This window comes from Leptonychotes weddellii, chromosome 12 (genome assembly GCF_054177405.1).
Source record: "Leptonychotes weddellii isolate Sample4059 chromosome 12, ASM5417740v2, whole genome shotgun sequence".
NCBI classification, from domain to species: Eukaryota; Metazoa; Chordata; class Mammalia; order Carnivora; family Phocidae; genus Leptonychotes; species Leptonychotes weddellii.
In genome coordinates this window covers 39,772,636-39,786,300 of record NC_138380.1, presented here as the reverse complement: position 1 = coordinate 39,786,300, position 13,665 = coordinate 39,772,636, and the positions used below count along the sequence as shown (strand labels likewise).

Sequence of the window (13,665 nt, the reverse complement as noted above, 5' to 3'; positions counted from 1 at the left end):
AGGTATATTTCACTGGCTTTTATCTTACTGGTGACTTTTTCTCCACTAGGAAGATGGAGGAAGGAAAAAGTTGAGTAAAAGGGAAAGATCACATTCTATCATATATTAAAGAAACACGGCTAGGTTATAGGGTAGAATGCAAACCTGCTTTTTTTTTTTTAAACCAAAAACCAGATTTCAAAGAATTCTCATAGTAAAGTAGGCAGGAAGCCCCCAGGGGTACAAGTTCGCAATTCTCTGCAGCACAATGGAAACATGTGAGAAACCCTGTATTATTTCTAACAATTTTTTTTAAAAGATTTTATTTATTTATTTGACAGAGAGAGAGATAGCGAGAGAGGGAACACAAGCAGGGGGAGTGGGAGAGGGAGAAGCAGGCTTCTCGCCGAGCAGGGAGCCCGATGCGGGACTCGATCCTAGGACCCTGAGATCATGACCTGAGCCGAAGTCAGACGCTTAACGACTGAGCCACCCAGGTGCCCCTATTTCTAATAATTTTAACTGGTATTCCATTAACAGTTTAGTAGCTAGTAGGATTGGAAGGAAAAGGGCAGACAATGTGCTTAATTGGAGGCTTACAGGTAGAGAAGACCGAGGGAAGAAGCTGGGACACCAAATGTAATTGCTAATCTGTGGCAAACCTGGTTGGTGGCCAACCCAGTTGTCATCCCCCCTTCTCTTCCTTGCCAATAACACTCTGATTTTGTTCAGGAGTCTAAGGTAGCTGTCTGCTTCAGAGGATGCTGGTTGGAGAGTAGAGACCTCCTTCCATCCTCTCTGGAGGTGAATCTTGGTTAGTCTTAAGGCAATCATAGTAATCCTATTCCTTTTCCATTGATTGGTTTAGCGACGGACACATGATACAATTTTAGTCAATGAGACATGACGGGAGGTCTCATCAGAGGAGAGAGCTTTATAGAAAGCTCCATGATCTTAATAAATGATACTTTCTCCTTCAGGATGGCTCTCCTTGCATGTGGTACCTGGATCTGGGGCAGCCATGAGGGGGCAACAGTGAAATCCGAGGATGACTGAGGAGGGGAGACACTTGAGCTCTTGAGGATGTTCTAGAGACACTTGTTCAATCCAGTCCTGGAGCTGCTTCCCATCCAGACTTCCTATTCTAAGAGATAGTATATTTCTTTTTGTGTTAAAAGATTTTGTGTTGGGTCTTCTATTACTCATAGATAAATGCGATTCCTCACATTTACATAGTATTTTGCAGATTTCCATCCCTCATATATTGCTTCAGTTGACCTTCACAGAAATTCCCTGGAGGTAGGCAAGGCATTTTACAGATGAGAACGCTGATGAGTGCTGGAGAGTACGGGGATGGGTGACCCTACAGTCAAGGTGGTCTGATTTCTCTTCTAGGGTTTTTCATCAGAGCACATGGTAATTCCAGGAGTGTTATCAAATAAGGCAAGTGGGATACTTTGTTAGAAACTCCTGGGGAGGGAAGGAAAGAGGACGCTGCTCGAAGCAAATGTCTCTCGCTTCACATTTGCCTCAGGCCAGTTCCGATGGACTTTCCAGGGATGTTTTCCTTAATGCTGGCCTTTTCTTTATCCCTGCTCAGTGTGTGCCAAGCTAAAATTAACAACTTACTTAGCTTAGCCTCCAGGGTTTACTGCTCTTGGAAGATCTGATTCATGGGACTTCCTTTATTTCAGGCTCAATGAAAAGTGGAATTCTTTCTTTACTGCCCAGCTTGTTTGATTTTCCCGATAACATTTCAATTTCCTGTATAGAGGGGATAGGACAGAACCTAGTTTTCTGACTTTCACCTAGATCTACCCTTTTCCAGATTTCCCTTCTCCTCCTCCTCCATGCTGATTCACACCTCCAGTGGCCTCACACCTTTTGGATGTTTCTCTTATTCTGTCCTTTTCTTTATTGTGTCACATTTCTTGCTTGCTGGCTATTTTCTCATTGATTCTCATCTTCTACTTTTCCCTTCTTACTTTCTCTCTCACCACCAGCCCCCACACGAAGCCCTACTTTTTATTTTTTTTTTAAGATTTTATTTATTTGACAGAGAGAGAGACAGCGAGAGAGGGAACACAAGCAGGGGGAGCAGGAGAGGGAGAAGCAGGCTTCCCGCGGAGCGGGGAGCCCGATGTGGGGCTCGATCCCAAGACCCAGGATCATGAACTGAGCCGAAGGCAGACGCTTAACAGCTGAGCCACCCAGGCACCTTTTTTTTTTTTTTTAAAGATTTTACCCAAGCCCTACTTTTTAAACCCAATACCCTCCCTTTCTTTCTCCTCCCTGTCTCACGCCCACTCACCTCTTCCCCCTCATCTTTATCTTTCTGAGCTTTTAGTCTACTTGATGACTCTTCTTGACTACAGATTCAGTTTTTAGATTTGGGAAGTCCTTACAAAGTCAGCCCCCAAAACTCAGTGGAAATCACTTTTAAAAAAGATTTCTTATTTACCCATTTGAGAAAGAGAGGGAGAGAGCGAGCAAGAACATGAACAGGGGGGAGGGTCAGAAGGAGAGAGAGAAGCAGACTCCCGGCTGAGCAGGGAGCCCCGTGGGGGACTTGATCCCAGGACTCCGGATCATGACCTAAGCTGAAGGCAGATACTTAATGAACTGAGCCACCCTGGCACCCCGGAAATAATTTTTAAAATTTCAGCTTGGGGGCGTTTGGCTGGCTCAGTCAGAGAAGCATGTGACTCTTGATCTCAAGCCCCATATTGGGTGTAGAGATTACTTAAATAAATACAGCTTTAAAAAAAATATAAAGTTTCAGGGTTGCCTGAGTGGCTCAGTCAGTTAAGCATCCACTCTTGGTTTTGGCTCAGGTCATAATCTCAGGGTTTTGGGATTGAGCCCTGCGTTAGGCCCCATGCTTGGCAGGGAGTCCCTTGAGGATTCTCTCTCTCCCTCTTCCTTTGCCCCTCTCCCGCCCCTTTCTGTCTCTCTCTAAAATAAATAAATAAATCTTCAAAAAAAAAAAAGTTTCAACTTGATTTTAATTAGTTTTTTTTTTTTTTGGAGTGGGGAGAGGGTGTGCACGCAAGGGGGGAGGGGCAGAGAGAAAGGGGGAGAGAACCTCAAGCAGACTCCACACTCAGCTCAGCAAAAGCCAGACACAGGGCTCAATCTCACGACCCAAGATCATGACCTGAGCCAAAATCAAGAATCAGACAGTTAAGCAACTGAGCCACCCAGGGTCCCCTTAATTAGTTCTTAGGATAATGCTGTCACTAAAGCCAAGAGGTAAATTTTCTCTTTGGTAGATTGCTACAGAAATCCAATGCAAAGAAGTCTGTTGGGATTTAGAGATGTTGAAGAGCACACATACTGTTTGATCAGCTAATTAACATTTTTTAAAGAATGACAAGAAATCAAAGCACTAGGAAACCCTAAAAGGCAAAATGGAAGTGGCAGTCACTACTCAGCCTCTCTTCCTACATGTCTTCCTCACTGTCCTAGAGTGTTTTCTCTCTCGCAGTATCATAGGATTTTAGAATTCGTGGAAGTCTTAGAAATCAACCGCTTCATTTTACAGAAGACACTGAGGCCCAGACAGGTGGCGTGTGTCATCCACAGTCACAGTAAGGGGGTGGAAGATTTCTGACTGGAACCAGGTTGACTTGTTTGTTTCTGTGTAAAATTGGATCATTTTAATAAACATGTGACACAGTCATTAAAAACCATAAAGGAACACTGAAAAATACAAAGAAGAAAGCAAATCATTACCCCAAATTCAACAGCCTATAGCCAGTGCTAATAAGATTAATTATTTTAATAGGTTTTCTATTTCCATAGAATTAGTTCTATTAGGAACAACGGACATTTATTTAGTGCTACATGTAGTTTCTCATTAGATCCTGGGATCTAATGAAATCTAAAATTATAATTACCATGTTTTCATCTTACAAAGCACACTGAGACTGTTTATTAATTTGCAGAAGGTCACCTACTTAGGAACTAGTCCACATAATGGTGTATTATTCCCTTAATAAATCGTTGAATTCAATTTGCTCACATTTTATTATTTTTGTAGTTATATTTATAAATTAGATTGGTGCCCAGTTTCTCTCTCTCTCTCTCCCTGTGTTTGCCAGGCTTTGGTATCAGGATAGTTTGCTTCCAAAAGACCCTGAGAAACCCTTGGTGATTTGCTTTCATTAGTTCAAAATCTTAATAAATAAGAACAACCAATTCTAAGCTAAGAATTCATTTAAGTACTCTAAAGAATTTCTTGGGGCTTTGGGGTCTGTATTGTGAAGTCCTACCTAGCTTAGTCACGTATGTGGGACCATGCGAGATGTTTGCTATTAAGTACCAGCTCACAGTCCATCCACGAATGGCTTGGGGAACATTCACAGTAACTTAAAACCTTCTCTGGACAGCTATCGGGAGAGTTTGAAAATACACGCCTCTCCCTTTTCTCTTTAAGTATTACCCTGAAAAAAAAAAAAAACAACACGAAAACAAAAACCCAAAACCGAAGAATGGTTTCAGTCTTTTTCATGTAGAATCCATTCTTGTAACTAAGTTAAAAAAACATAATAATCTAAGTTTCCCTCCCTTCTCAAAGCAGCCAGAAGTAATTGGATCCGCGGCCACGTAGGAGCCTCTGGTGGTGCTAAATCTGGAGAGTCTCCAGGGACAGGCGGAGACCCGCCAGTCGGCCTGGGCAGTAAACGCTTTTCTTTTTCTTTTTTTTTTTTTTAAGATTTTATTTATTTATTTGACAGAGAGAGAGACAGCTAGAGAGGGAACACAAGCAGGGGGAGTGGGATAGGGAGAAGCAGGCTTCCCGCCGAGCAGGGAGCCTGATGCGGGGCTCGATCCCAGGACCCTTGGATCATGACCTGAGCCGAAGGCAGACGCTTAACGACTGAGCCACCCAGGCGCCCCAGTAAACGCTTTTCTTTTCCAACTTTGGGCCGAAGCCCCGTCCGGAGGAGTTCACGATTTCTCCCTCGGGGACAGGTTCCCTCTGAAGTTGCCAGCCCTCTTCCCGGGGCGGGCATCTCGCAGGGCAGGGCAGGGCAGGGCCGGGCGGCATGGGGCGCGGTAGGCCAGCCCTGGCGCGCGGCTGCGGCTCCTCCCCTCGCTCGGATGTTGCCGGGGGGCGGGGGGTGGGAGAGGGGGCGGCGGCTGCCGCCCGGGGAGGGCCGGGACTCTTTTCCACGTTTGCAAACGCCGCAGCGCGCCCAGCTCCAACCCGCGCCGCCCGAGCTCCGCACGCCCTCGCCGGCTCCGCGTCGCGCCCCACGCCCACCCCTCGCTGCTCTCCTCGTCGCCACCCCTCCCCCCCCGATGGCGTTCAGGGCCAGGGGCTGGCGGTCCCCACCGCCGCCGCCGCTGCTGCTACTGCTGCTCTGGGTGACGGGGCAGGCGGCCCCCGTGGCGGGCCTGGGCCTCGACACGGAGCTGCAGATCGAGCGGCGCTTCGTGCCCGACGAGTGCCCGCGGACCGTGCGCAGCGGCGACTTCGTGCGCTACCACTACGTGGGGACGTTCTCCGACGGCCAGAAGTTCGACTCCAGGTACCGCGCCTCGGACGCCGGGCCGGGCCTCCCAGGCAGCAGCGCCCGCTCCCCCGCTTCCCTCTCTCCCGACAGGCCTTTCCCTCCCGACGGACCTCCCCCAGCTCCGCCCCGCGAACCCCGCGTCCCGCCCTCTCCCTCCTCCTACCCAAAAGCTCAGCGACCCTAAATCTCTCCGCCGTGGGGTGAGCCTACCAGGCGGTTCTTACGCTCCCCTGGTCCGCCCGCCCGGGACTGGAGTCTTGGATAGGACCTGGCACAGAGGGGTTGGAACAAATCCCGTCCTTCCTGTCCTCCCAGCGCATTCACACAACGCGAAATCTGTGTAAAATGGCCACTCTGCAAATAGACCTCCACCTCAAGAGTAAATGTTGATGTCTGTCTGCCACCTCCTTTACTGGCCTTTGGACAGGCCCCTTGAGTCAGATGATGCCTTTCGCAGTAGATGATGATGATGGTGATGATGAGCTGATGATAGCAGCCGTTAACATTTGTAGAGCTATTACAATGTGCCAGGGTAGTTCTAAGTGCTTTCCCTACAGTGAACTCATTCATTTCTTACAACAGATCTCTTAGGTAGGTACCATTATCTTGCCAGTAAGGTTATTTGAGGCCACCGAGGCTAAGAAACTGTTTAAGTGGGGGCGCCTGGGTGGCTCAGTCGTTAAGCGTCTGCCTTCGGCTCAGGTCATGATCCCAGGGTCCTGGAATCGAGCCCCGCATCGGGCTCCCTGCTCTGCAGGAAGCCTGCTTCTCTCTCTCCCACTCCCCATGCTTGTGTTCCCTCTCTCGCTGTGTCTCTCTCTGTCAAATAAATAAATAAAACCTTAAAAAAAAAAAAAAAAGAAAGAAAGAAACTTGTTTAAGTGGAGTCCGACTGAAAACCCTGACAGTCCAAGGCTTGGGTCTGTGCTTGAAGGAACTACAGCCCTTCCTTTTCAGCCACTGGGTGTGGGGTAGTCCAGAGCAGGTCACTCAGCTTTGCTCTGGGGCCCTGGATCATGCCCAGGATTCCTTCCCTCATCTCCGCCCCACGGTCACAATACCTGTCCCCAACTTCTCTCCAGTTGAGCTTTAGGATTAAGAGACCTCTTGCTCCAGCTACAGTCTGCTCTCCTCCCCAAGGCTTTGTTACAAACCCAGGTCTCTCAGTGAATCACCAGACTAGGCAGAGCATCCCGAGGCTGTGCAGGCTCATTCCAGAAGTTATCTTTTTAAAAAAATACTTGTAGACTCTCTTGCCTTTTTTGAAATTTCAGACAGTGAATATACAAAAGCTGTTTAGCATGCAAAGTGGTACATAGGCAAGTACTTAGAAATGGTCGTTCTTCTTGTTGTTTCAGTTGCTTTTTATTTTTAACAGCTTTACTGAGATATAATTCACATACCTACCATACAATTCACCCATTTAAGGCATACAATTTGGTGGTTTTAGTATATTCATAGATTTATGCAGCCATCACAGCTATCTAATTATAGAACATTCTCATCACTCCAAAAAAGAAAGGCTGAACCCATTGGCAGTCACTCCCCTCCCCTTCAGCCCTAGGCAACCGCTAATCTACTTTCTATCTCTATGGGTAATCATATAATTTGTGGTAAATCGTATCTGGCTTCTTTCAGTTAGTATAATATTTTCAGGGTTCATCCATGTTGTAGCATGGACCAATACTCCATTCCTTTTTAATGGATGTATAATATTCCACAGTGTGGCTGTACCATATTTTGTTTATCCATTCATCAGCTGATGGTCATTTGTATTGCTTATACTTTTTGGCCAATGAACATTTGTGTACAGAGTTTTGTGTGGTTATGTGCTTCTTTCTTTTGGATATATACCTAGGAGTGGAATTGCTGGGTCCTTTGGCAACTGTGTTTAACTTTTTGAGGAACTGCCAAATTGTTTCCCAACGTGGCTTCACCATTTTATACTCCCACCGGCAATGTATGAGTGGTTCTAGTTCTCCACATTCTCCCCCAACAACTGTAATTTTCTTTTTTATTCTAGCTATCCTGGGGGGTATGAAGTGGTATCTCATTGTGGTTTTGGTTCACTTTTCCCTAATGACTAATGATGCTGAGCATCTTTTTATGTGTTTATTGGCCATTTGTGTATCTTCTCTCATTTGCTTCCTTAGTTAGAAAATAAGGAACAATTTCCTGCTTGTGCTGATGGTAATTAATAACTCCCAGGAGAACAAGTTGTCTGATACTTTCTACCCTCTAGGCACGGCAGCCACTGTGAGGCAGTGTGGGACAACAGAAGACATTAGAAAGAGGCACTACCATCCAATCAGCAAGTGTGTGTGTCTGCCCCTTCCCTGTCCCTACAGCTTATAGTCCGGGCAATTACGTAGTGTGAAATGTACAGAAAGAATAATAGCATACACTTTTGTCTCACATGTAGAGTTCACGCAGTTCTTACTATATACCTTTCAATGTATGAATTCATTTAATCTCAAATAAATTCATTAACGTCACAAGACAATGAAGTAGGTACCTCGACAACAGATGAAGAAACCGAGGCTCACTAAGTTCAAGTAATTTGCTCAAGGGACTTGGCCTCTAAGTCTTCGAGTGAGGTTTTGAACTTAAGCAGCGTAGGGCCAGAGTCTATAGTCTGTGGTCCATAGTCTATGCATATATATAATGAAAGAAAGGCAAGAAGCTGTGGAAACACACAGAAAGCTCAACTGTATGTTGCGTGGGGTCAGAGAGAAAGAGAGAGAGAGAGTGGTCAGGATGGAATTCCAGGTTTGCAAGGATAAGACCTGAAGATGATTAAAACCGACCAGGGCTGGGGCGCCTGGGTGGTGCAAGCGGTTGAGCGGCTGACTCTGGGTTTCGGCTCAAGTCCTGATCTCAGTCAGGGTCATGAGATGGGGCCCTTCAGTGCTCAGCGTGGAGTCGGCTTGAGATTCTCTCTCCCTCTCCCTCTGCCCCTCTCGCTCATGCTCTCTTTGTCTCTCTAAAATAAACACATAAATCTTAAAAAAAATAAGCAAACAACAGCAACAAAAATTGACCAGGGCTGAGCGGAGGGGTGAGGGCTGTGGAGGGAAGAAAGGATGTGGCTGGTGGAGGGCAGAGCCGATGCAGAGGCCTGGCGGTGGGAGCCTTGTGTGGGGGGCTGTGAAAGCTGTTCACCAGGGCCTGAGTTTGGAGTGGGGGTGGGGGAGTGATGGACAGGGAAAGGCCAGGGAAAAGGAGGAGGCTGGAGAGGAAGGAAGGCTGGGCCCAACTTTGAGAGATCTTTTCTGCCCGGCTATGGAATTTGGACTTTGTCTAGGACAATGGAAAGCCATTGAAGAATTTTATTTATTTATTTATTTATTTATTTTTATTTATTTTTTTAAAGATTTTATTTATTTATTTGACAGAGAAAGACACAGCGAGAGAGGGAACACAAACGGGGAGTGGGAGAGAGAGAAGCAGACTCCCCGCCGAGCAGGGAGCCTGATGCGGGACTCAATCCCGGGACTCCAGGATCATGACCTGAGCCGAAGGCAGTCGCTTAACCAACTGAGCCACCCAGGCGCCCGCCATTGAAGAATTTTAATCAGGGGTGTGAGGGATCAGAGGTTTCTGTGGCTGCATTGTGGACAGTGGTGTGGAAAGGGCAGGACACACAGTAGGTGTTTCAGTAGAGTGAGTCCTTTAGGAATTTATGAAGCATTAAGGCACAACTTCGCTATTTCTGCCCAAAGAGCTTAGAGAGGAGAAATCTGAGGTATCTGGCGTTCTGGCTGCTGATTTGGAGGTTTTGCTCAGAAGAAAACGCCTGTCACCCTGACCAGAGTCATAAGCCACAAAGGGCTTCTCTTTTCAATCGAGCTTTCTTCCTGCCTCTCTGCCTGACACTTGGGGGCAGTTAGTATCTTTTCAGCTTTTGAGCATTTGCACTTGCCAACCCTATAGCCCTTGGCCACTGGTTTGGACGCGGTTTCATTTTATTCCGGAGCTTCCGTGGGCTTGTTCATGTGGCTACTGCTCTAGACCGAGGAAGACAGCAGCTTCCAGGCTAGAGTTTCCGGGGGGCTCCTGCTCACACTCTCCAGCTCTTGGGAGCTCCTTGTCAGCTACTCTTGATTCAGCTGTTTTAGGAGTTCCATAGCCTTCCTAGCAATAAGGGTGAGGGGGACGGCCTCTTCGCTTGCTCTGATTTCCTTCTGGTGACTGAAATTAAACATGTTCCTGTTATCCTTAGCAGGCAAACCTAGCATCTGGTCAGTGCCTTCACAGCCTCCAGGCTTGTGTGCGGACCCTCAAGGTCCCGATATGCAGTAAATATTTTTGTGTGCCTACCACATGCCCTGTTAGGTGGGATGCTCTAACACAGTGGTGCTCAAACTGTACACGCATCACAATCACTCGGAGAGCTTGTTCTACCCAGTTCCTGAATCGGTAGGTCTGGGTGGGGCCTGAGAATTTATTTGCATTTCTAAGTTCCCCGATGATTCTTTGGTTGCCGGTCTGAGGACTACACTTTTAGAACTCTTGCTCTAAAAGAATCAAAGACTTATTAACAGAGGTCTGCTTAATTTTATGTATTTATTCATTCAACAAATATTTGTTGAGTACCTATCAAAGACTTATAAACAGAAGTCTGATTAATTTTATATATTTATTCATTCAACAAGTATTTGTTGAGTACCTACCGTTAATACCTGGTGGGTATTGAATGAAAGGGGTGTTAAGCCTCACCCCTTCTGGAGGATGGGTTCTGAGAAGAGCCAGGGAGCTGGGCAGCACCGCAGATGGTGTCAGGGTGGACTGGAGAAGTTAAGTGGTGATGGGGCGATGGATCAGGTCATGACAAGGCTCACTTAGGCAGGGAGCTTTTAAAGTGTGAATCTGTTTTTTTTTTTTGGGTGACCATAGGTTTTTTTTTTTTTTTTAAGATTTTATTTATTTATTTGAGAGAGAGAATGAGAGACAGAGAGCACGAGAGGGAAGAGGGTCAGAGGGAGAAGCAGACCCCCCCGCTGAGCAGGGAGCCCGATGTGGGACTCGATCCCGGGACTCCAGGATCTGAATAGCAGCTCCTCCTATGGATGCGCTTTAGCCCAGTGTGTCTCTGCCTACTTTAGGGAAAGAGCCTAGCCTCCAGGCAGTACTTACTAGGGTCTCTTGAGGCCATTCACCTGCAGGGGCGCCTGGGTGGCTCAGTTGGTTAAACATCCGACTCTTGGTTTTAGCTCAGGTCATGATCTCATGGGTTGTGAGATGGAGCCCTGTGGTGCTTGGGATTTTTTTCCCCCTCTCTTCCAGCTGCCCCCTGCTTGCACTTGCTCTCTCTCTCTCAAATAAATAAAACCTTAAAGCCGGCTGTCTTTTAAAAAAAACAAAAACAAAAACAAATACCCTGTGAAGACTTAATGTCATTGCTTTTAATTTTCATTTATGGGTCATTGCGAGCGACTGTGCATTGATATTCATTATTTAATTAGGCTATATTTTACTGGCTGAGAACTTGTGTAGAATAAGATTTATAGAGATCTAATATTTTAACTTGTGCAGTTGCTGAAAAACAAAAATCCACAATAGCTGTGGAATGATTTCACTTTGCTTTGCACAGTTTTTCTCTTAATGATATTTTAACGTGCCAACTGCTCGCATTTCAGGGTGTGATCCTCTTTGGAGGCAAGAATGGATGTGTTCTCTCCCTCCTCTTCACTCTTACTCCTTCGTCTCTTCTCCCTCACCTTCTCTCTTTTCCTCTATTGCAGCGTTCTTCATTTTTCCATTTGGTGGCCGATAATTTATTAACGGCTGTTAGCCAGTTCATTAACGGCTTGCCTTTCCCCCCGCCACGGCTAGTTAGCAGCTGGTAGAGGTGGTTGTTTGGGGGAAATAATCTTGGGCAAAGAGTCTGGGAGCCCAGAGTCACCTTTGAGAGCATGTGGTGTGGGGAGAGAGGTGGGAGGCAGAAAAGTCAGATTTTTCAAATCTGCATGTGGGCTCAGTGGTGGAACTCAGCCAGGGGAAGGTGTTGCATCTTACCTGGGTCATCTCAGAGGGAGACTAACAGCTAGGAGGTAAGTTTCTGCTTTCGTGCATTTCGTGCATGTTTCAGCCCCATTCAGGGATGGCTCTGCCAGAACCATAGTCCTCCTGTCAGGTAGGTCCCAGGCGAGCCAGTCATCTGAGTTGGCCTGAGACTAGACCAACTTTCAGGCACCCCAAACATGGTTCCCATGCCCAATGGCTGGATCTTTATTATCTTGCTTCCCTCCTGTTATGAATTCTCAAAATATGGCAGTCTCTTTATTTTTTTATTTTTATTTTTAAGATTTTTATTTATTTATTTGACAGAGACACAGTGAGAGAGGGAACACAAGCAGTGGGAGTGGCAGGCAGAGGGAGAAGCAGACTCCCCGCTGAGCAGGGAGCCCAACGCGGGGCTCGATCCCAGCACTCTGGGATCATGACCTGAGCTGAAGGCAGACGCTTAACGAATGAGCCACCCAGGCGCCCCATATGGCAGTCTCTTTAATGTTCAAAGAAATGAATTCAGTCTAATTGATAGCATGGTGAATATAATTAATGATATTGTACTGTATACTTGAAATTTAAGCATACTTTATTTATACTTGAAATTTACTGACAGGGTAAACCTAAAGTGTTCTCACCACAGAAAGGAAAGACAATGGTAACTATGTGAGATATGTGAATTAGCTTGATTGTGGTGATTATTTCACACTGTATACATATATCATCAAAACATCAGATCATACACTTTAAATAGATGCAATTTTTATTTGTCAATTATACCTCAGTAAAGATGGGGGGAAAGTATCGTATTCAGCCTTTATTTGTCTAAACTGATTCTAAAATTGGCATATAGAGCAAGCTGACATGTCCTCTCGTAGCTGAGCAGGACTTCAGTTCTAACCTCAAGGCAGCTTTCCCTCCCTTCTGTAATGGCCATTTTTCCTTTGTTTCTGGATCTGAGATCTAAATAATCTCAGCAACAAGTAGTATAAGCATATATGAATTTTTTTTTTTTAAAGATTTTATTTATTTATTTGAGAGAGAGAGAATGAGAGACAGAGAGCAGGAGAGGGAGGAGGGTCAGAGGGAGAAGCAGACTCCCTGCTGAGCAGAGAGCCCGATGCGGGACTCGATCCCGGGACTCCAGGATCATGACCTGAGCCGAAGGCAGTCGCTCAACCAACTGAGCCACCCAGGCGCCCAGCATATATGAATTTTTGTCAAAAGTTTTAACAGTTAATTTAATTTTTAAACGTAGTATCCTGTATTATTTTTGCATACATACAGAGTTTTTAAAATCAGGTGAGTAATTCCATAAAGCTTAAAACTGTAGTTGCCAAGCTGCTAGGAGGGGCAGGGGCTGGGAGTGGGGTGTAGCTGTTATGGAGGCAGACTTGCAAGCTCCAGGCTTCCCTCTGCACTGCCACCTTCCACCCTGCACCTCTGCAGACTCAGGGTGGCACACGGCCAGGTCCCCTTGGCCAGGTCCTCTCTGCTTCCCCTAGATTCTGTTTCTTCCCTACTACATCAGATTCTACACTTCTGTTCCCATTCCATCTTCCAAAATTTTGTTGCCAGCTCTTGACAGCAATGGTCTCCTCTCTGTTTTCCTAAGTTGTTTTTTGTTTTTTCACGAAGAGGAGCATAGGAACTTGGGGGAAGGAATGGGCTTTGGGGACTCTAGGGAGGAAGTATGTTCAGTTTGACATATGTTCTTTTATTTTTATTTATCTATTTTTAATATTTATTTATTTAAGTAATCTCTACACCCAATGTGGGTCTCGAACTCATGACCCCAAGATCAAGAGTTGAGTGCTTTTCTGACTGAGCCAGCCAGGCTCCCCATGACATATGTTCTTCTTCTTCTTCTTCTTTTTTTTAAAGATTTTATTTATTTAAGAGAGAGAGAATGAGCAAGAGAGCACGAGTGAGGGGTGAGAGGCAGAGGGAGAGGCACAGAAGTAGGGAGCCTGACACGGAACTCGATTCCAGGACCCTGGGATCGTGACCTGAGCCGAAGGCAGACACTTAACCAACTGAGCCACCCAGGTGCCCAGACATGTATTCTTTTAAAAGTTCACTATCGCTAGTATCCAAAATCTATAAAGAACCCATCAAACTCAACACCCAAAGAACAAAGAATCCAATCAAGAAA

At 46.0% G+C, this 13,665-nt stretch overlaps 1 protein-coding gene across 1 annotated transcript in view; it reads left to right on the top strand.

Annotated features, from left to right (window-relative positions):
- The first annotated feature begins 5,142 nt into the window (after positions 1 to 5,142).
- Positions 5,143 to 13,665, top strand: part of FKBP9 (FKBP prolyl isomerase 9) — a 37,284-nt gene continuing 28,761 nt past the window's right edge. The window contains exon 1 of the mRNA XM_081800298.1: positions 5,143 to 5,516. Coding sequence (XP_081656424.1) covers positions 5,287 to 5,516 — 230 coding nt within the window. The 5' untranslated portion in view covers positions 5,143 to 5,286. The remainder of the gene's footprint in view (positions 5,517 to 13,665) is intronic.